Source organism: Pundamilia nyererei, unplaced genomic scaffold (assembly GCF_000239375.1).
Source record: "Pundamilia nyererei isolate P.nyererei 1_Seehausen unplaced genomic scaffold, PunNye1.0 scaffold00062, whole genome shotgun sequence".
Lineage (NCBI taxonomy): Eukaryota > Metazoa > Chordata > Actinopteri > Cichliformes > Cichlidae > Pundamilia > Pundamilia nyererei.
This window is the reverse complement of record NW_005187463.1, coordinates 864,915-885,785: the sequence shown is the minus strand read 5'-3', so window position 1 is coordinate 885,785 and position 20,871 is coordinate 864,915. Positions and strand designations below refer to the sequence as shown.

General features: G+C 40.8%; 1 protein-coding gene across 2 annotated transcripts; it reads right to left on the bottom strand.

Annotated features, from left to right (window-relative positions):
* Positions 1–6: 6 nt before the first annotated feature.
* LOC102204010 (insulin-degrading enzyme) lies at positions 7–20,871 on the bottom strand. Of its 2 annotated transcripts, none has more exons than XM_005735094.2 (25): positions 20,760–20,871; positions 19,526–19,710; positions 17,468–17,675; positions 16,179–16,348; positions 15,223–15,345; positions 14,651–14,763; positions 14,380–14,542; positions 13,987–14,079; positions 13,738–13,829; positions 13,430–13,510; positions 13,188–13,291; positions 12,420–12,522; positions 12,201–12,323; positions 11,706–11,788; positions 10,368–10,512; positions 8,327–8,437; positions 8,118–8,238; positions 7,192–7,283; positions 6,470–6,581; positions 4,799–4,966; positions 4,076–4,348; positions 3,255–3,316; positions 1,818–1,890; positions 1,654–1,721; positions 7–984 (listed from the first exon to the last, which is right to left on the bottom strand). In XM_005735094.2, exons 1-25 carry the CDS (start codon positions 20,795–20,797, stop codon positions 889–891), a joined length of 3,000 nt encoding a protein of 999 aa, XP_005735151.1. In that variant the 5' UTR covers positions 20,798–20,871; the 3' UTR covers positions 7–888. The 2 variants fall into 2 exon arrangements, with proteins under 2 accessions (XP_005735151.1, XP_005735152.1); XM_005735095.1 differs by lacking the exon at positions 20,760–20,871 and adding an exon at positions 20,491–20,691.

Genomic DNA, 20,871 nt, shown 5'->3' with positions numbered 1-20,871 from the left:
AAATGTCTCTACAGCCGTTACTTTTCAGTTTTCAGAAACCGATCACACTGTAAATTGAATAACGTACTGATGTAGATGACAGACTAAATGTTTTTATTTTAATTACTAATAAAATTGAATAATAATAAAAGGCAAAACAGCATGGACATACCCCTGAGATGTCTGAGTGACATACTACTGTGAAACGCATTAAAAAAGAAGAAATGTACGGGCATGGGTTAGTGGTTAGCAATTTAAAAACAGCTCCTCATAGGATCCCAATATTTTAGCAGTTTACAGGCAAACACGTTAAAATTCAGAAATTTGACTTAAAAGATTTCATTTTCCCGAGTGCATCTTCTGGGATTTCTCCCCCCCAGGAGAGCTGTGGTTCCTCTCAGAGAGTTACAAACACACCAGTCCAAACAAATAAAAGCAAAGACCTTCATGGAGCTACTGTCTGTAACCTCAACAGCTCATCACAATAAACCCACAATCCATCCTCAAAGCAGGATGTCTCTGAATGATCTAAATAAAAAGCCTCCTACTGTGAAGCTTCTGCAGTACACTTGAACTCATTAAAGGGTCCTGGCCCTCAGCTTTTTTCTTTTTTTTGTCATTTTGCTTCTTTTTCGTCTACAGCAGCCTACACAGTGCTGTGAAGCGTGAGCTTACGTCTCCTATTAGAGACGTTACATGAGGTGATTCTGGTGTTACCTCTATAATTATCACAGCTACGTCAACAACTTTGTGATTCTTTTGTTTCCTCTTTGAGTGGCTCCTCCCTGCTACACGTGCACACACCCGCATTCAACATGCATCCACGCAAACAAACACACTCATGCAGGTCTTCCTGATGGCAGGAGCCACCCTCCGTGCCTCCCTGCTGTGTCGACCTGCCGGCTTCGCTCACAGTTTGGCTGCCCTGAGGTTGATGTGAGGTTTGACCAGAGGGAACAGAGGCAGACTCCTCTTGAACTCCATCATGTCCTGAATCACTGTGGGCTGCAAAGAAGAAAAAGATCAGAGGGAGGCTGACAAATGTAAAGACCCCTCTACAAATCAAGTTCAACATAGCTGGACTTTGTATAAGTTAGCTGGCTCAACCTATCAGAGCGTAATGGATATGAACGTCTGAGAGTGGGTTGAACGTTCTTATTTAACCCAGGCTGCTTCTGTATGCCTTCACATAACTGGGGCTTTTAACACATCGTTTTCAAAACAAAATGAACCAATTAGGAGCTGCCTACTTTGGTCACATGAACAGATCATAGAAAATTATAAGAGCATGGAATTATAAAAGTCAAATGTAACACACACACACTGCACATGAGCCAAAAAAGCAGGATGGTGTGTGTGACACTGAAGAAATTACACATAAACTCACTTTAAAGGTTTGATTCACAAACATATTTTTAAGGTTTTTGAGTTGAGTGACAGGTTCATTATTTGTTGTTTTGTTTGTATGAGAAACAGGCCTGCCATTCCAGTCAGTTATTGGTTAGACGTATTGGGATATCCTGGTTATTGTCACCGTTTCAGGTCCTTTGGGTTTTCACCTTCACTGTTTCACATTTAAGCTGCGCATTTATAGTAATGTTAAAATCTGACTGAATATCAGCAGCTGGGGAATCTGTCAGGTTTACAAATAAATATAAAAAGTTTGATCCTTACCTGTGGCAGGGAAGGAGCAGGAGCCAGGTTGACATCATTCTGAGCGGGGAACTCTCCCACTACTGGACCTGATGTACACACAGACAGGTCAGACTGTCAGTGAGCGACCTCAGTGGGTGTCTAAATGAAGCCCATGTTATCATCTTGTGTCTACAGATACTCACAGGTGTCCATCTCCCTGGACAGCACGTGCACCGACACTTTGTGTCTCTTTGGGGCTTCGACCGTCAGTCGCTCCTGGATAGACAGACAGACAGGTGAGGATGATACATGGAGGTTGTCAGGGAACATCATCACCAGAAACTATTCCCTCCATTAATGGAATGACTCATCACTTTTGGGAAAGAGCTTTGCTACCACAGAAAAGAAACTCAGCACAGACAGAATGGCTGTGTGCGTTTCCCCACTGAGTGTGTGATCAGTAGTGACAGCCCTGTGGAGATTTAGCGACACAGTCGGGCTTCATCTCCGACTCTGGATGGAGGATTATATTAGACTGAACATTTGGCTCATCTGCAGTCAGACGGCGTCAACAGTGGCGACCAGAAATTAAATAATTAAAAAAAAAGAAAAGACGCAGCTTGTGCGATTGCTGCTGATATGACATTAGAAATGCATTAGGTTTATTCTGCATGGGGGCTGTAATGGTTTCTGCAGGGCTCCGATAATGCCAATTCTTTCTGGGGCCAGGTGTCCTTGGGCTCTTTATCCCCCCGAAACAAGCTGGCTGGCTGTCATTATTGCCGCTGATATGCTGTGAGCGTCCTGTGTCAGTGTCACCTCCACAGCTATGAATAGAAGCAGGAGGCTGGATGAGATGAAAGCTAGGAGGGCAGAATGGATGCAGCAGATCTGTGTATGTGTGGACACACAAACAGAGTAGGTGGTGCTGAGAGCAATTTTTATCCTTATTTTACACCATAATTTTCTTGTTAGATAAGATAACCTCACAAATTCAGATTTGTCTGACATTTATCATTTCAGCGCTGCAACATGCGGGGTCGAGTATATCCAGTTTTACTAGAAACACTGCAAGTTCCTGCCACTTGAGGCATCTCAATCCCCCATACAGTCCCATGTTAAAAAAGCCCGTTGAGAACAGGATGGGTAGGGTGAATTTTTTCATGACACTTTCTTGATCAAGGCTTACAGTGAGTGACAGGTATGCTGATCGAGGAACTGCAGGTAGAAGCTCCTTGATCTGAAGTGATCCTCATCTGTGTTTGTGCTTTTGAGCTTTTGGTCTGCAGTGAGGTACGGCCCATCCAAGAAGTCGAGGTCTAATATTTTATTAGCATGTTGCAATTTAGAGATCCAAGTCTGCGTGATGCACTAATACAGTGCACAAATGCTTCCAGCTAAACAAGCCTGCTAGAATTAGCCGTAACATAGGCTCCTACGAAAGTGGTCACTTATGGCTCACCCCCCCCCCCAAAAAATGTCAGCAGCCAAATTGCTAAAGTTCAAATTGTTCAAGTCTATCTTTTACATATAGTCTTTGATTATGAGTTTCCATAGTTACCATTGTCTTGTGCTGTTAGACGTCTACGAAACGTATTCCAGTGAAGAGGCATCATGAGACATAAAGCTGTACTACTTACTCTGTAAAACTCCATTATGTTTTCTTTTGTCAGAGTCTTCAGATACGCCACTTCAATGTTGTCTGCAAAACAGCAGGAAAAATTATTTAGTAAATTATTTAGAAACTTTTTAAAGAGTGCAGCCAGCATCCTAAATACTGCAGCACCAAACCAAAAATTCAAGAGTGAGCCATCACGGTGAAAGTCAGCTACTTGTGTCAGTTATTACTACAGCACTTGGATGTTTAAAATTGAGTTCAGTCTTTTGCCTGTGCAACATATTGATATCAAACATAATGAAACTCAAATGAGCAACTTTTGGCCCAAATGTTCATGATTACATTTCACTGGAAACATGAAACTAACAGCCACTCTTCTGCGCTTCCATGAAGCAGACCTTGTGTAAGCTTTTATTCATAAATTGTGTTGCATGTTTCTCTGAGCTCTTGGTATTAAGCCTGTTAGCATGTTCTCCTGACACCGCCGTCTCCTCTAACACAGCTAGTATCACCACTCCCTTGGCAGCACTACAGTGTTGCCGTCACTCGGGGCTTTAGGCAGATTACTAGTGAATCAGGCCCATTACAATCCATTACACTCAGCAGAGTGCTGGATGGGAGAGGTGTGCTGTGGCTGCAGATTATTTCAGGCTTTAATCGATCTCAGGTTGTGCTTGTCGAAGTAACATCCCACTCACCTCGGGGAGTGTCTGAAATATACTGAAATATAAGAACTTGTACTTAAACACTTAGGCAAGCAATCAGGAAAAACCCATTTGGCCTGCAAACTAAACATAATTAAGAGTTATTCAGGAGGTGAAGAGGACTGCTGGGAAGCCTCACCTCTATCAAAATTGTACTGCTGAGAGATGATCTCTCCCCAGTATTTAGCACACTCAGCAGACAGCTTCTTCGGTTTGTCCAGGCGGCGGATGGCCAGGGCTTGGATGTGTTTCTGGAAGGCTTCCTCGCTCATCTCCTCCACAGCTTTCTCCATAGTACACAGGAAGGCTTCCACTCGGCTCTCCAGGTAGTGGGGCGCCTTCTCCGACTGGATGAGGAAGTAGAGACCTTGCACTCCGTTAGCCCGACGTGGCCCACTATGCACGCTGTAGCCTTTTAGGGGATTAAGAGAAAAAGTATGTAAGAGCTTAGGAAATGGAGTCACAGTGCAGAAAAACTATTCAAAGCACATTTATATTATCATTAATAATAATACGCATGCACACAAAAACACGATTGTACAAGGATGAGTACAATAGGTCTACTTTTTTATTGCTTTTTATAACTCTCATTACAGTGATACTTAAGATGTGGTTAAGAGGTGCAACCCATTCATTCTCAAAGTTAATAAACATTCCCACAGCTGACAGCACTTTGCAAATTTCATTGCACTGTAATTCTCAATAAAATGCATAAATATTAAAAGGAATAAAACATCTAATTTAGCAAACTTAATACAGCTGCCACATTTTTTCTGTCTGTATAAACACTCCATCTCTGGAAAATGGTACCCATGTTATATAATGGCAATATTGCCTTATTGTCTGTGTTTTGCAGCCTCACCCAGCTGTTCTTTGGTTCTCAGTGTACTATAGCAGGGCTCAGAGATGATCTGAGCGAACAGCTCCAGCAGCATGTTGTCGTGTGTACTCTGCATGTCTATTTGGTAGTAGATATCGATGCCACAATCATTGTGCACCGCGTTCTTTTGCTGGTAAACATACCAGCCACCTGCAATCATGGAAAACAGAAGCACATCCACAGTGAGAGAGGAAGAAAGAAAAGGGCCGGGTTGCTTCATGTGGCCTTTAACCCCATGTACTCACCTTGTTTTTGTACTTGTGTAGTTATATGTAATATTAAAAAGACTAAAAACAGGAAAGAGAAAGACTAGATGTAAAAATATGAGCACCTGTAATTCTTCTGGCTTTGCTTTTTGGTCTGTGAAGGTTCAACAGGACCTCACTGAGATACGCTGAGAACTAAACTTGGCATGTGAGTGAGCAAAACCATCTGAAGTCATTTAAAGCACAATCCTTTTCATTAACCCAAAATCCACTGACTCATGAACTCTGATAAGCTTAGAAATGAATTTCACCAGCTGTGCTGTACAGCTTAATACAATCCATCCCTGCACACTTAATCAGGTCTTTCAGTGCTGCATTAGAAACTTGCACAAGCAATTCCTACAAAAAGCACATGAGCTGTTTCATTGTAGTTTTACAGCTGAACTTCAGTACACTGCTTGAGCCATAGATAAGTACTGTACAGTAAAACCAGCACAGTTCAGATAGAGGACAGGGGACACTTCAATAAGACAGAAACAGCCCGTTGAATGCCAACAGCAATAACTCTAGTTTGTTTAAATCCACTGTGATCAAGTCTGCTCTGAATGCAGGACGAGTGCAGGCTGAGTAATGCAGGTGTCTTTATGCACATGCTGACTGAGCACTCTGGACCTGACACTCCCTGTCAAAAGTTCTACTCAGCAGCACTAGTGTAACTCACTGGGTTGAGCAGGCAACCCATATGCGCAAGGTTAAGAGTGCCCCCCAGAGGGAATGTGAAAACTCCAAACAGAATGTGTGTATATTTAGCTGTTTTCTAGTCTTAGTCCATCAGTGTAAAGGTGACAGCTGTCTGAATTTTAAACTATGTGCTATCTTTGCTTATCTGCATTTAAATTACACAGTACCACTACCAGTGATGGATGTCTGACTGGCCACATTTATGACAACTTTCTGTTTGAAGCTTTGTTTGAAGCCTGTATGTCCTCTTGCTCTGCGTCTTAATGGCAGTCTGGAGCCCAGCCTGGAAAGTCCCTCAGAGAGACACAGGATTTCTCCAGGTGGCCTCGCACAGCTCTGCTTTTCGCCTCCACATCATTCAGCTTTCCTAATGTGACCTGAAAGGCAGTGCAGGTTTGCCTGTGTGTTCATTGCCTGAGCTGCTGACAGTGAGGTGTGTATGTATTGTAGCCAATGACGTCCATTTCCACTCAGTGACCATTATGTTCCTTTGAGGTAAATGTGGGATGCTAAATTTAATCAGGTCTTTTCTCAACAAACGCATGATGGTGCCACTGATGACGAGGGCGAGAGCGTTGGACAAAAACCCATCTGCACGGTCGCCGTGGAGACTGTCATGACTGACAGATGAAGATTTAGAGAGCTTAACCTGTGTGTGTCTGTGTCTGTGTCTGTGTGGGGGGGGTTGGAGGAGTAGAGGACCTACCGTCTGGAACCTGCACCTGTCTGTAGCGAATCAGCTGGCTCGGGAGGAGAGGCTTTGTGTGAGCATGCTCAGTGAGCGTGTCCTCCACCATTTGCATCATGCCAAGAGCAGACTAGAGGAGTGACAGATGGAAATGAAATTCAAACATTTCAGTCCACAAACTCTTGAGTAACACCAGCTGAACTCTCAGAATAACATTTTGTAGAGATCTAAGAATTTAAAATTTTCTATGTACATTACTTAGAATAACCCAACTGGCTCTGTCCAAACTGGACCCATTTATACAACTAATTTCCAGTGATGGCAGATGTATATAACATTGATTTTTCCATGACCACCCCCGAACCAGTCAGCACTGTAGTTCAATGAGGAGCATTAGTCGAAGGGATCATTGGTCTATTTTATGAGTCTAATTCTCCCTCCAGCAGACTGTGACACTGTCATTACATGATAATGTTGGAGCTGTACAACAAAAAGTGCAACTGGATCACAGGATCTTATATGAGACAAAAATCCTCTGAGATATGAATAGAGGACCAAATAAATGTTGCGAAGGCATAAAAAGTGTAGTTTGTCCCACAGAGACAAATTCTTACACATCACTAAAGCAGGCATGAAAGGAAAGCTGCATTATTACAAACGTAGACGCCACAGATTTAGGAAACTTTTAACTTTAAACTGGTAGTAAAATAATAAAGTAGTGACTCCAAACACCAACTAACCTCCTTGGTGATGTTGCCATGAAGAAGGACTTTGATATGTAACCGCGACAACAGCTGAGGTATGAAGATGTTAAGGCGTGGGAGAGTTACATCTGCAATACAGATCACAGGCAAAAGCAATCAATCAAAGAGTAATTTTCCAAAGCTGGTAACAGACTGATTCAAAGAATAACTGCTGAGTGTGGTGACAGTTGGACAGTCTTCCTGCCATTAAGAAATCAGCACATCACATTTCATGGTGGTAAAAATCATACTTAAAGATTCAGTTACATGTGCATAAAAGTTTAAGCAACTGGTGGATGGGCTAAATCAGCACACAAACACTGATTATTTGCCTGTAGCAGCACCAACACAGCAGGAAGCAGAAGACTCACAGCGTCTCAGAGATTCCAGACAGAGGAGGACGGCGGGCTAAAGGGACTGATGACAAAAACGAGCTGTGCTAATTGGAGGCCCAGGTGACTGAGCTCCAGGTCCTGACCCAGCAGGGTAATTGAGTCTCGTGTGAATCTGAGGATACTCTGTGTAAGCTCTGTGGTTAAAAATATAACAAGCTGCCCTGCAGGCTCCAGACTGGCACTGTGCACGGGAAAGACTGCAGCTAGGGAAGCAACTGCTAGAGGACAGCTTCAGCATTTAAAGGAGAAAAACTGAAAAGAAGAAAAGACCCAAGGTGAGAGGAGAGGCCTCTACTGTGTGCAGAAACCTGAAAACTTCAGTGATAGTTTTACATTTTTCACTGCAGCTATTATGTTAACCTCATGCAATTAATTCAAGGCTCACTTTTCATTTCCTCAGCTCTGGCCTGAAGTAAAGCTTGGCTATGTGTTTATTCTGTGTTTTAATTAACTCTGTTTAGTTCACAGATGAAAAAGCAGCCAGTAAGCATTCCTGCTGAGACAGAAGAGAAACATTAAGAGTCTCACCATCTAGAGCCTCTCTGAGCTCATCTTTGGTCCAAACAACCTCGGTCATTAGAAGATGGAGGTAGTACATAGCATGATAGTTAGGCCTCTCAGCTCTGAAGTTATTCAAAGACCTCATGTACTGCAGAAAGAAAGAAGGCAGAATCAGATCACCATTAAAACTGAGACTGGAAGCTAAACTATTACTGAGTCAGTGAGTCTGAACTTACAGCTTCCTTGATGATGTCAAAGCGCTTCTCGTCTATCTCAAAAGTGGCCATCTTCTCGATGATCTTCTTCAGCAGGATGTTCTGTTTGTCACTGTAGCCTTTAACAGACAGCTGCAGCACACAGTGACAGGAGACAGGCGGCACATCATCACAAACAAAAGGATACATTAAGCTTATTAGCATAACAGTTAACATTTGTTGTTATGAAGGTTTTGCATTCATTTGCTACCATGAATACATGAATGTGTTCTCCATTTAATTCAATCGTGGGCTGGCCAAACTATTGTGAAGAAAATCTTTCCAGATTAGACCGACTCCTCATGGTGAACAATAATCTGAATCTCCAGAGGCACACAAACAAAAAGAATGTCAATGTTCTGCCTGAGTTCACTGCACGTGCTTGGGCATAAATGAATTTTCCTGCATCACGCACACCTAATGGCCCTTCAGGATTCAGCATAACCTCCCAGGGCTTCACTGTCACTTTCATCCCACAGCTCACCTCACCTTGTGGCCAAGCCCCTGCAGTGACACCTGTTAAAAGTAATCTCTCCAAACATCGTTAACCTTGACAAACGGCCAGCATCCACACTAACACTGCTGACTCAGATCAATTACTTGCAGCCCATCACACAGCTATACAGCCCTCTGTAAGGACACACCAGTCATGAATTCACAGGTGAGAGGGGAGCTAATGAATGCAGGTTAGTTGGTCATTATGACAGCTGAAGAGTTGTTAGAAGTCAGCAGGTTTTAAAGAACAGTGGAGAGACAACACCACAGCAAACATCACTTGAAAACAAACAAACAAACAGGTTATCTGCATCAACTGACCTTATCCCTTATATCCTGTGGCACAGATGCCTTCTCATTCACTGCCTGGTATTACATTTACAATAGAAGTGCCAAAAAATAAGAAATAAAAATAGATGGCTACTTTTGCCTGCTCTGTTATTCACAAGGGGCCTCCCTCTGGGTACCTCCGTTTCATTTAGGGAACTTTTGCTTGTTAGGCAAACGTGTAGATAACCGTAATAATGGCAGCAAAAGGCACTAAACAGAATTACATAGGCAGAGTTTTGCGTACTATTAAAGTCTGCACAAATCTTGACATTTTATTATCAGTATACTTTTTTAAAATAAAGATGTTGGCACGCCATAGAAATGTTAAAAAATGAAAAGAAAGAAGTCAAAGATTTATCCTTAGATGATAATATGAAGATAATATGCCAGTACGGGGCTTTACAGCAGCGCTCCCCAACCTTTTTTGCACCACGGATCGATTTAATGTCAGACAATATTTTCACGGACTTTAAGGTATCGCAGATAAATACAACAAAATAAAATGATACGGCCAAGACAAAAACTGTGGTACTTTTGTAAATATAATAATAAACGAGAATTCACTGTGTAATTGTGTAACTTTATTAGCAGCGTCCTCCTGAAATGCCCCAACAACAATTAGAGTAACATCCTCCTCTCTGCCCCTTAACCCCTTAGCAGTCCTACAAATTTACAATTAGTCCCCTAAACCATCCAATGTACCGTGGGCGGTACGTCCGACTGCTAACAGGTTAATGCTCTCTGGTTGCTGTGGTAACGCATGAATATAAGACACACAACTACAACACGGGAAAAGACCCAGGGAAACCGAGTTAACAATAAAATCCCAGAAAACCATAAATTTCACAGCGGAGCCTCAACTCTTGCGACCAAACGACTCACTGACCGATACCGGTCCGTGGCCCAGGGGTTGGGGACCGCTGGGTTAAAAGGTTTTCTGAAGTGATATAAAACACACGCAGGTTCAAAATCTCTACAAAACAGTCTCTAATGATCAAGTATGTCAAACAATAAAAAACGTTCAATATACGGCAGTTTCCTGTTATTGTAACTTGCAGTCTGGCCACAGACGCGGTCAGATTGGAAGGTTAAAGTCGCCCATCAACCCAGGCCTGCCTGAGCCATTGTAGCCCCGTCTGAGGATAATAAAGGGAAGAGAGCATGAGGTTGGAGACGGGAAGGGGTTATGAATACTTACATGCATTCCATAGGCGGTATTTTGGAGTTCATAGTTCAAGCCAGCTAGCTCGGCTGCATATGCATACTCGTTGAGGGAGTCCTTGAGGAGCTCCAGGTATAAATATGCCATGTTACAATGCAATGGGTCCACGTACGCAAACGGGCTGTAGAGAAAATGCAACACAAAGCATACAAATAAAGCTGCACGAGCTGATGCAAACTGCAACTACTGTATAGCATGTTTCACAATTTATGAACATATAATTAACTGTAGCTATCAGGAGTGTAACAGTGGAATTACTTATAGACTAATACTGTCTAATTTCAGCAGGGATTGGCTGTAAAATGTTGGAAAATATGGCTAAAAGCTGATCTAAGCTAATCCAACCTATCCTCTGAGGTGGCAAAAGTACAACAGTACAACTCTATTTGCTGTTGCCTAAATTTTAGATGGGGGGCTTTGCCTCTACACCAAACAGATAAATGAGTATAGCCAAGGGCTAAAGTGGGATTCAGCTCTTGGGGTAACCCTAAAACTGGCTGTAGTGGTGCAGTGTGGGGAAAAGAAATGCTTGCACCAAATATAAGCGGATATCAAACAAGCAATCATGCCAGATTTCCCACCACTAGGTTTCAAATGTCTAATTAGCATTATCACCTTGAATTACTTTGATGTCTGCTACCCCTGATGTAAACTTTCACTATTAACACCACAGCCACTCTGGACCAGTCCAACACAGTGCATTACTGTAATCGTCACCACAGCACCGCAAACTGACCAGTGTAGCCTGCACCTAATTGTTGAGTACTTTCATCAAACCAGTAAGTATATTGTGTATGTTTTGCGACATATTTCACAATACGAAAAAAATATAACTTCAACACTTCATGTAAAGATTAAACATCTGTAAAACAAAACAAAACGAAATCTCTCTTCTTCCTCGCTTTCTTCTTTACTTCCTATGCCTTTCTCCACATCTAAAGTTATCTATCAGTATTTTCTCTCTCTGGGAAATAGAACAGCTGTACATGCACAATTATTAGAGGCTTTTTGCATATTTCATCTCTTCATGTGTAACAAGCACTGGCACTGGTTATTATTCCATTTAGGTTTGAATTGGATTCATATCAGCTACAGGGGTTGCTGACTTACAAACCTGATAACACTCATGCATAATTCGATATTTATTTTTGCACTTTGTTATCTGATTACTTTAAAACTTATTATGCACTGTTGTAGCAGCAGTACATTTACGATTTCTCATTATTGAGTTAATCTTAAGAGTCACAATTTACTTGGTAAGAATTTGTGTCCACACTCCAGCTGCAGAACAAATCCTCTATATTTACTACTCACCTGAAGAACTCAAAGTTCAGGCAAGCCTTGGGGAGGAAGAATTTGTCATCCTGCTTGAACCACACCTTGCTCATAGCAGTGTCCTGGAAGAAATGAAAACCAAACTTAATTTCATATTCATGGAAAGTCTTAACAAAGTAAAGCATTGAAATGCAAGCAGAAGGTAAACTGTACAAGCAGACGACGCTCATTTAATCACAGAAATCTAACAGTGTTACTTTGATAGGTCTCTTAGCAACAAACAACAAAAGCCATACTAACTTTTATTCAGTTGTTCCAACAGAGATGGGAAATGTAAGCTTTTATTAGCTGCTTAGTTCCTCTGATCCTGACATAACAACAACTAATGCTTGATGTCTAAATCACAATACCACATTTCCATATGAAAGCATAAGAGACTTAAGAAGAAGCAGGTAAGCAGGGACCGTCCAACGCAGTCAGACAATGAAAAGTGACAACACTTTGATGATGGAGCTGTGCAGAGAAAACACTTGCCTTGATTAAAGTGGGAACTGACGGAGAGTCTTTCTCAAGAGGGTAGATCTCGAAGTTGGTGGGGATGAACTCATTTTTCATTGGCAATTTGAATTTGCCGTTGAGGTCTGCATTTGCCCATTTCTACAACAGAAAAAGATAAACAATCAGAGCCTTATATAACTGATGTAGTGGTTATACGCTGATTACACAGCAGAAAAACTGGACACAATCATTCACCTTGATGGTCTCCTCAGAGATGGCCTCCTGTTTGTACTGCGTGCCGTACCACTCTTCTGTTATGTCTGTTTGTCCTTCAAATGATTTTGACACAACTATAACTCTGGAAAAGTAAGAAGACAACAGGTCACATTATAGATCTATACAAAAAGCCCTCTGTGCTAGCTGCACAAGATGTGAGTGCTTTTCCATTTCGATCATGTTTCAGGTGGTGCACAGCCATTGACACATCGTTTGGCTGGAGCTGTCAGAGTGCAGGTTTTTCCTAAGTTTGAACATTTATCCCATCAGTATGTTTTAGTTAAACAAAGTTGAAGGACTCAGTGTAAAAGGAAATGGTGTTTCTCTGTAAGTTCTCCTGCAGCTGGAATGAGATGGATAAATAAAGAAGCATTCGTTCATGAATTTAAAGCAGTTTTGGCAAAAGCCCAGAATTAAATGGCCACTTCAGTAAAGGAAGAGACTGGCATGCAAACCGTCAGGGTCAACCAATGACTGCATGCTGTCGTCTCCTTAATACACATTAAGAAATGGACCGGTTACAAGTCTGGACTTTGCTTGGCACAGCAGCTGCAACCCAGTAAATGAATTAAAGCTACACCAGGCCCACTTTTATTTCAGTCCAGTTATCCAAGTGGGACTGCAGCTGTAAAGTTTAGCTTAAAGTTTATCACACTATGTGCCCACATCTTCCTCTGAGAGGTACTTCATACTTGGTAACAGAAAAGGCAAGGTGAGCCTGACTACACATCACCAAGTCACACTGACCTGACGTGTTCTGGTCTCAGCTTATCCAGCACCATCTCGATCAGATCTGGCTTGAAGTCTTCCAAGAAGTACTCTGCTGATAGAACTTCTTCAAGAGGGTAGTGCTGCAACACCCAAAGAAACTTGTTAGCACTGTACTGCTTGAAAACACAAATCTTCAATTCTGATATTTTTCTAAAGACCTCCATAAATCGAATCTTCAGTTTCAACTGGACACCTGATAAATTGGCTGTTGGACCTACCTGTAGTAAACCTGCTATTTTGGAAGTGTAGTCACGAGGGCGCTCCTTGTCTTTAAACCTGAAAGCAACTTTTTTTAAATCCTGCAGAGAGAGGCAGAACGGTTGATGGTATAACAGCTGAAGTAACAAAACATACAATTGTTACATTCAGTTTGAACTATGTACCCTTAATAGAACTCAATCAATAATCCATCTATATTCTATTCTAATTTTTATGACTTTTTAAACTAGTTTTTACAGTGAGGAATAGAAAATAAGTTTATACTGCCCTCCAGAAACAGTATTACTGAACTGACAACATAAATCACCTTGTACTCGTTAAACACCCACTCTTGAGGCCCTTCAGAACGGAGTTTCTGGATGTACTGGAACATGTGGAAGATTATGTCCTCAATGTTCACTGCAATGACACACAGATCATGCCCCAAGATTTAATATTCACGTATTTCTTGTTGCTTTATTTATTTTACTTGTGCATAGTGAGGAATGATCAGAATCACATGCAAAACACACAAACTAGATACAATACATGTAAAGTAGTGAGATGCATGACTTACAGAGGCCCTCCTCAGTCAAGTCCATCTTGATGTTGAAGAACATGAATCCTCTGGCTCCCTCTTTGTGTCCTCCAAGGATTGTGTCCACCCAGCCTTAGAAAGTAATTACCGTTACAATTTAGTAATGTGTTTCTTTTATTTTTATGATGACAGAAACCATTACTGTGAATGTTTCTGTACTAAAAGAAAATTAACTTCTATCCCAATCACTAAATTAGAGGCGCACCGCTCTGCTGGGTAATGTTGTGTTACATTTTATGGTCGCAAAACACATAATTAAGTAACCTCTGAGGCAATAAACAACACTGAGTCAATCATATATTTTACGATATGGTTTTACTATGTGTATCTCTTTCTCCTTATAATATTTGTCACCAGCTTGCAGTCTGCTACCTTTAGATTTTAGCTCAGAAAACAAACTTCCAGGTCCTTCGTGACCAATCAGATGTCCCAGATAACGTCCTGGCTTCGATTTGTAGTACTGCTGTAGATCTGGGATGGGGAAAGTCACATAAAGTTTCCTAATGTCTTTGACAGGAACCACTTTGTAGAATTTCTGTAATAAACAGAAGCGTGTGTGATTCCCACAGTAACATGATAAAAAACGTTGACAGTCATTTTGCAATGCAAAAAAATGTAAAGGAGTGATAGGTAAGCAGCTCACTTTAAGGTGTTCTTCTTGTAAAGGGTGTTCAGGGAATTCTGGAATAGGCACATTCTTGTTTTCCACTTCTCCAAATAACTTAACCACCATGGCCGTCAACTCATCCAACGACTCTGTCAGCAAAGGGTTAAAAAAAGCAGTAAGGATGTGCTGTTCAAAGAAAAGCTTTAAGGATGTCAGTACTCATCATAATTACCCACAGTGCCCTTGTCCTTGGCTGGTAAGCAAGCTAGTAAATATATAAAACATGTTGTGATGCTACTAAGAATTTATAAAATCTTATTTAAAATAAAATTAAAACTTAAAATGTATTATTTTTATTTACTATATTGTTTCTGGCAGTAAATTACATTACGCCGTTTCTTAGTAGGTTTTAATACTAATCACCGTTACTCTACCGAGTGGAGGCAACAACATTTTTAACTCATTTATCATTTATCAATTCATTGGTTAGTATGGTAGGCATTAAGAAGCCAGGACCTCACCCATAACAACATCTTCTTTAATAGTATCCAGTTACTCGCTGCATAGGTTGGGTGTAACCATCACCCATGTGAGCAATGACATCTTACCTCTTCCTAACACACACAGTCCCATGAGGTTGGATGAGTAATACGTGGAGTGGAACTTCAGGAGCTCCTTACGGATATCAATCCCCTCTTTAGATGGTCTTGTCTCTAGTGTCATTCTATTACCTATAAGAAAAAGTTATCCCTTTTATTAAGCACACACATTTTCCAATTGTACAGTTAACTAATGATCATTTTCTGTTGTTATAGTTTTTCAAAGAGTCTAAATGAAATTGTCAGCAAACAAATATTTGTGTTAAATTCTTCAAAGTTGTAGTAAAAATTGCTTATTAACTACAAGCTAAAGCGTATGTAAATAAACTTGATTACAGTCTACATGTAGCACTGTATTTGTTAACACAGACACCATCAAAGCAGCAGTCAGAAGAAGCTTATGTTAGTCTGCTGAGTGCACTGCTTTCAGGTCTGTTTGATCCTCTCCTGTTCTTAATGGGAATACAGACGGTATAATTCAAGACTGCCATCAGGTGGCTATTTTGAGCTCACAGCTGCTCTGAGTATACGTCACTTTAATCTGGGATGACTTTAACAGAATAAACTCTTTTCTCAAAAAACTTGACTAATGGCATGTTCATGTTTTTAAAACCAAAGCCATTAAGAAGTATTTCTGGGCTAAAACAGCTGTCTCATAATAAGTAGGCTGCATGAATGTAAACCTCATTTAATCAAATATTAGCCTGCTCCAGTAATTTCTCTGACCCCTTAACATTAACATATGTGACTGGATTCTGCTCTAGATTAGTAGTCTAATACAAAATCTAAAACACATCATATCGACCCTATGAAGGGAATCCTTGCTTAAATATTCTGTGCAGGGCGGTTTTGCTCTCCAGTCAAAATATTCTGCTATAACAACTGAAATGTGATGCACTAAGCAGTCAGAATGAATGATGTAATGATATAGTTTCAAAGTGAAGTCTGGCAAGAACAGTTTCTACCTGTTCCAAATTTACTGAAAGGGTGTTTTGGGTTGCCAGTGGCCTTTTCCAACTGAAACAGCCTCCAGGTATCATTCTTCAGGTTCTTCTCGTACTCAGAGTCCACAGCGTTCACCTCGCGGTCCTTGCAGCTCTCGTCAAACAATGGGCACAGAAAGAACTGGGCAAACCTACAAAGGTCAGAAGTTGCTGTTATCAAGGAGTACATTTCAGCATGTAGAAAAACCACAGGGTGTGATAATAGTTATGGCCTAGTCGGTGGCTCAGTATTGTAAAATGCATAATCTTGTTTATTTTAAATAAAGATTATACACTACAAACATAGAGGGAGAAATTCAAATAAAAAGCAGTCTGCCATGATTACAAAAAATTAGGCACACAGATATTATGAAAAGAGATAAGATAATAAGGCTAACTAATCGACACATATGATCCTTTCATTTTCCAGAAAGGAATCATCATCAATAATTCAGATCACTCCTCACAGTTCTTTCCTACCACTGAAGCCCAGGTGGCCTTCACGATTCAGTGGTGGAAGGGAACAATTAGCCTATGCGACAGAAACAGATGCTTGCTAGAACCATCATTCATTTCTAATTAGGTAAGCCTACACTGTAGGTTCATTTCCGACCGCCAGAACGTCCTTTCCAAACCTTGAGTCCCAAGGGCTACACTGTATACTGATAACTAGATATTTAGACACCTCCCATAATTTGAAAAACACAGGTAACTATCAGTGCTATCCCTCAGCCTCTAAGTAGGCACACCTGTGGTATCACTTTACAAATCCTGTGTTGCCTTATTCTCAAGTTATCACATTCAGATGATTTCAGAAAAATTATTTTGTCACTGAGATTCAAACTCATCTGAGATTTTTAGTAGATGCAGCTATGGTACCAATTTGAAAATCCTAAGTGACTTCCTTCTTGAGTTATCGCATTCACAAGATTTTCAGAAAACTTGACCTTGACATTGACATTGAGGCTGAGGTAACTCAGATTCAAATTACTCTGAGATTTTTAGTAGATTCATCTGAGATTGAGACCTACGGTATCAATTTAAAACACCTACATCGCCTCGTTCTCAAGTTATCACATTCACAAATGTAGATGTCCACGGCACTCACCCCCCTGTCCGGCATTGCAACAACATAATACCCCATCAGCTTTTTACAGCTAAGGGGTGAAAAGGCAACCTAAACACAAACAACCCTGAGCTTTTAATAGTGCATTCTCTATCACTTTGAAGTTTCTGCCAAAATTAATACTATCAAATGAACATCAAAGTACCTATCTAATGCTCCTTTCAAGTGCTCATGGGAAACATCAAAGTAATAGTTGGTATGTTCTCTGCTGGTGAAGGCATTGGAGCTGCCTGCGTGCTCACTGAGGAACTGGCTGTACTCGTTCTCCTTGGGGTACTTCTCTGTTCCCAGGAACAGCATGTGTTCACAAAAGTGTGCCAGCCCTGAGATGTTTGGTGGGTCAGACAGAGAACCTGCAAATTAAGAGAAATTCCCAGAGAAATGTAGTTAATGGTGCTGCTTCTCTTTGATCAGAGAAATTTGTTCAATGCAACAGTTGTGACTTTTAAAGTTTGCCAGGTGAGAAAAACAGATCAGTAACGGCACCAGAACAGGAGGATTTATAAGCAATGAGATGCACGCTGGTAAGCTGTTCATCATTTTCAATTAAACACAGAAACTATTTCACACGAATTCACATTCTTCACGCACTCAAAGTATCTGTCTAATGCTTAAAACACTAGAACTGCCAAGGAGGTTATTTTTGACCCCTAATCCCATCCCGCCATCTAATATTGATGAATTTTCCTAAATCTGGTTTATTCATTAGACAGTGAATTTTGCAGCAAAGGAATAAAAAAAGTAAAAAAAATAAACAAAACAAGACTTGTACCACAGAACTGCTGAGGGAGTCATTCCAATCCCATAGAAATCAATGTAAAACATTTCTAGCATAGCTGGTTGCTTCGCAGCATGTATTGTTTACAAACATTTTGATATGAAGACTGCTATAACACGACCAAGCACTAGCTAGATGTGATCAACTGATAAATATATAGGAGACTGTGGTTTGATAAAAGAATAAGTACTGCAGAGCTGAATGGCTCAGAGATGGTATGTTGAGCCACAGCAGATCAGAGATGATCAGACAGTTTTATTGCAAAATGAGATCAATGGCTTAGTGAGCTATCTCAGGCAGTTTTCTGCATTTACCAAACTTGCTCTCTTTTCACCACAATAACTTATGCTGAACCTGCTGAACATAATCTGGTCAGTGGCAGGTTATGTTCCAAATTTCTTTTTTGCAGGCATACGGATCATTTTGTGCAAAAGAAGAGTCATAAAACCTGAAGCCCGAAGCACAAAGCCCTGGTCAACAGAGAAAGATGATAATCAGTCAAGAAACCAGTTACTGTATCTTGAACTGGAGTTTTAGGGAAGTTAAACCTGGAGTTAAACCAGCTAAGCCAAAGAAAGCCTGACTGTGTTGAGCTTTGCCCTCGGGGCAGACTATGAGACCAGACGAGTGAATTGGACAGGTTTCTGGCTGTGCTGAGCGGCTGAACTGAAGAGTGTAGTGTCCTATTTCAAGCAAATAAAGAATGAAAACTGGAGGAGAACAAGTGATTCAGACAGTCTCAGATCTGAGGAGAGGCCCTGCAGACTGAGGCAGAGCTGTGAGGCTGAAGGTTTGGTGAAATGGAGGAGATGATGATGTACAATTATAAACTTCTTAAAATGTGTTTCTTATTTGCTCTAGCAAAGTGTGAGGGCAGTTTTAAAATGTAGCCAATGACTGATTCAGTTCTGCTTCACAGTGCTTTTTATACCTTCTTTACTTTAGGCAAATACCACAGGTATTCATTGTTAACTTTTCCATAATGCTCCTCATCTGTTATTATTAAAGTTACTGCATTACATGTGGTGTTGTTTGTACCTGCTGTTTACTAGTATCTGAAACTAGAACTGAACTATGTTACATTTACACACTGTAATGAAATAAGGTTTCCAAACTGGTAGGGACTCACTGTTTGAGAAGTGCAGTTTGCAGATTTAAGTATGAGCATATAATAATATACTTGCTATTATAAACAGAAATACCAGATAATACAAAAAAAAATACCCATCCAAAGCTTAAAGGAAGTTTGGCAACTGAGCATCTCTATGAATGGAATTATCCTGTTCGGCAAAGCACAGTTAGAGTATGATGGGAAAAATTTCTTCCTTTTCCATTTGTTTTCCAGATGTTCTTTGTGTAGAAATCAACATAAAAAAAGGAAGTCGTGATCACCTGGCAGGACAACAGCAATGATTGCCTAATTACCTATATGGACATCCAAAGCAGCTGAAGATTTGTCTGTGGTCGGGTCACTGATGAGCATTGCCTTCAGGCCATTGGTAAACTCCAGGCCCCTGTACTCCCGCTTGTCCTCAGGTGAGCGAATGACATCACTAACTACCCTCCTCACAACCTGGCCGGTCATTCTGAGTGACAAGGATGACACCAGCCTGCAAGCAAAGAAAACCAACTCTTGGAGTTTATTATATTCTGATTTAACGTGACATAATGGCCAAATGGGATTTTAGTACTAAACATGCCTCTAAATGCTGGCATACTACACTGTAGAAGCACATTATCAGCCGATTCTTTCCTATAATTTTTTTAAGTAGTAGTCCTCGCGGACTTCCGTGTGCCTCTCAGTTTATTGAATAGAAATTATTTACTTTGCCGTCCAGCTAACCGCAATAATATGATCAAGGTCTAACACCTGTAGTGCTTTATAAGACGTGAACTGAAGCACAGTCTTTCTATACAGCCTACAAAGTAATTTAAAAAGCAGTTATTATATTATCATGGCTCCCCGGGTGTAGATGCTACTTTAAAAAAATCTAAGTACAGTAATTGAAACAGCAAAAACAGGTAAAGGCAGTCAAGACGAGGGGAAAAAATCACGTAGGAAGATGAAGACAACTGTCCGGCTGAACAAGAAAAACAACACACCTGCCAGCGATTAGCTGCAGTAACTGACTAAGGGACATTAATTCATTCAACAAAGAAACTTTATTTTATCGTATTAAAGACAAAAGCTTCAGAAAGGTTCGCAATGTTGAAAAGTGTAATTGTTAATGTGAGCTTCTAGCCTCCACATAAGGTAGGCACGGCTAACAGTTTCGCTTTAGCGAGGTTAGCTGGCTAACGGCACGAGCTGCTAGGATTAGTTTGGTGTAAAAAAAAACAACCCGCTTATTTTTAAATAAAAGTAACAATTATTATCTGATAGGGCTTACCTAACAGTTCGGTTAAAACAGAAGAGGTAGCCTGCTGACTCTTGTTGACTGGCGCTTTTGGTAAATGCACCTATACACACTTTGAAGCCTGAGACAGTATGAAAACAGTTTTGAACTGTTTGGATTTATGCATATAGAAAACGAAACCTTAATGTCTGTAGCGTCATCGTTTAACAGACGCAAGCAATCGATAGCAGAAGAGCGAGCGCCTCACTAGGGCAGGATGTCACATTTCTGTAAATGTGTCTTCGGTAAATTCTGACACTTACATCCTGGTATAGTTGAAGGTGAAACAGACGGGAAGCATCAGATCCTACAGAGTAGTAGTTCATAATATTGCGCACTGTCAGGGAATCTGACATCGATTACACTGCCGGGGTG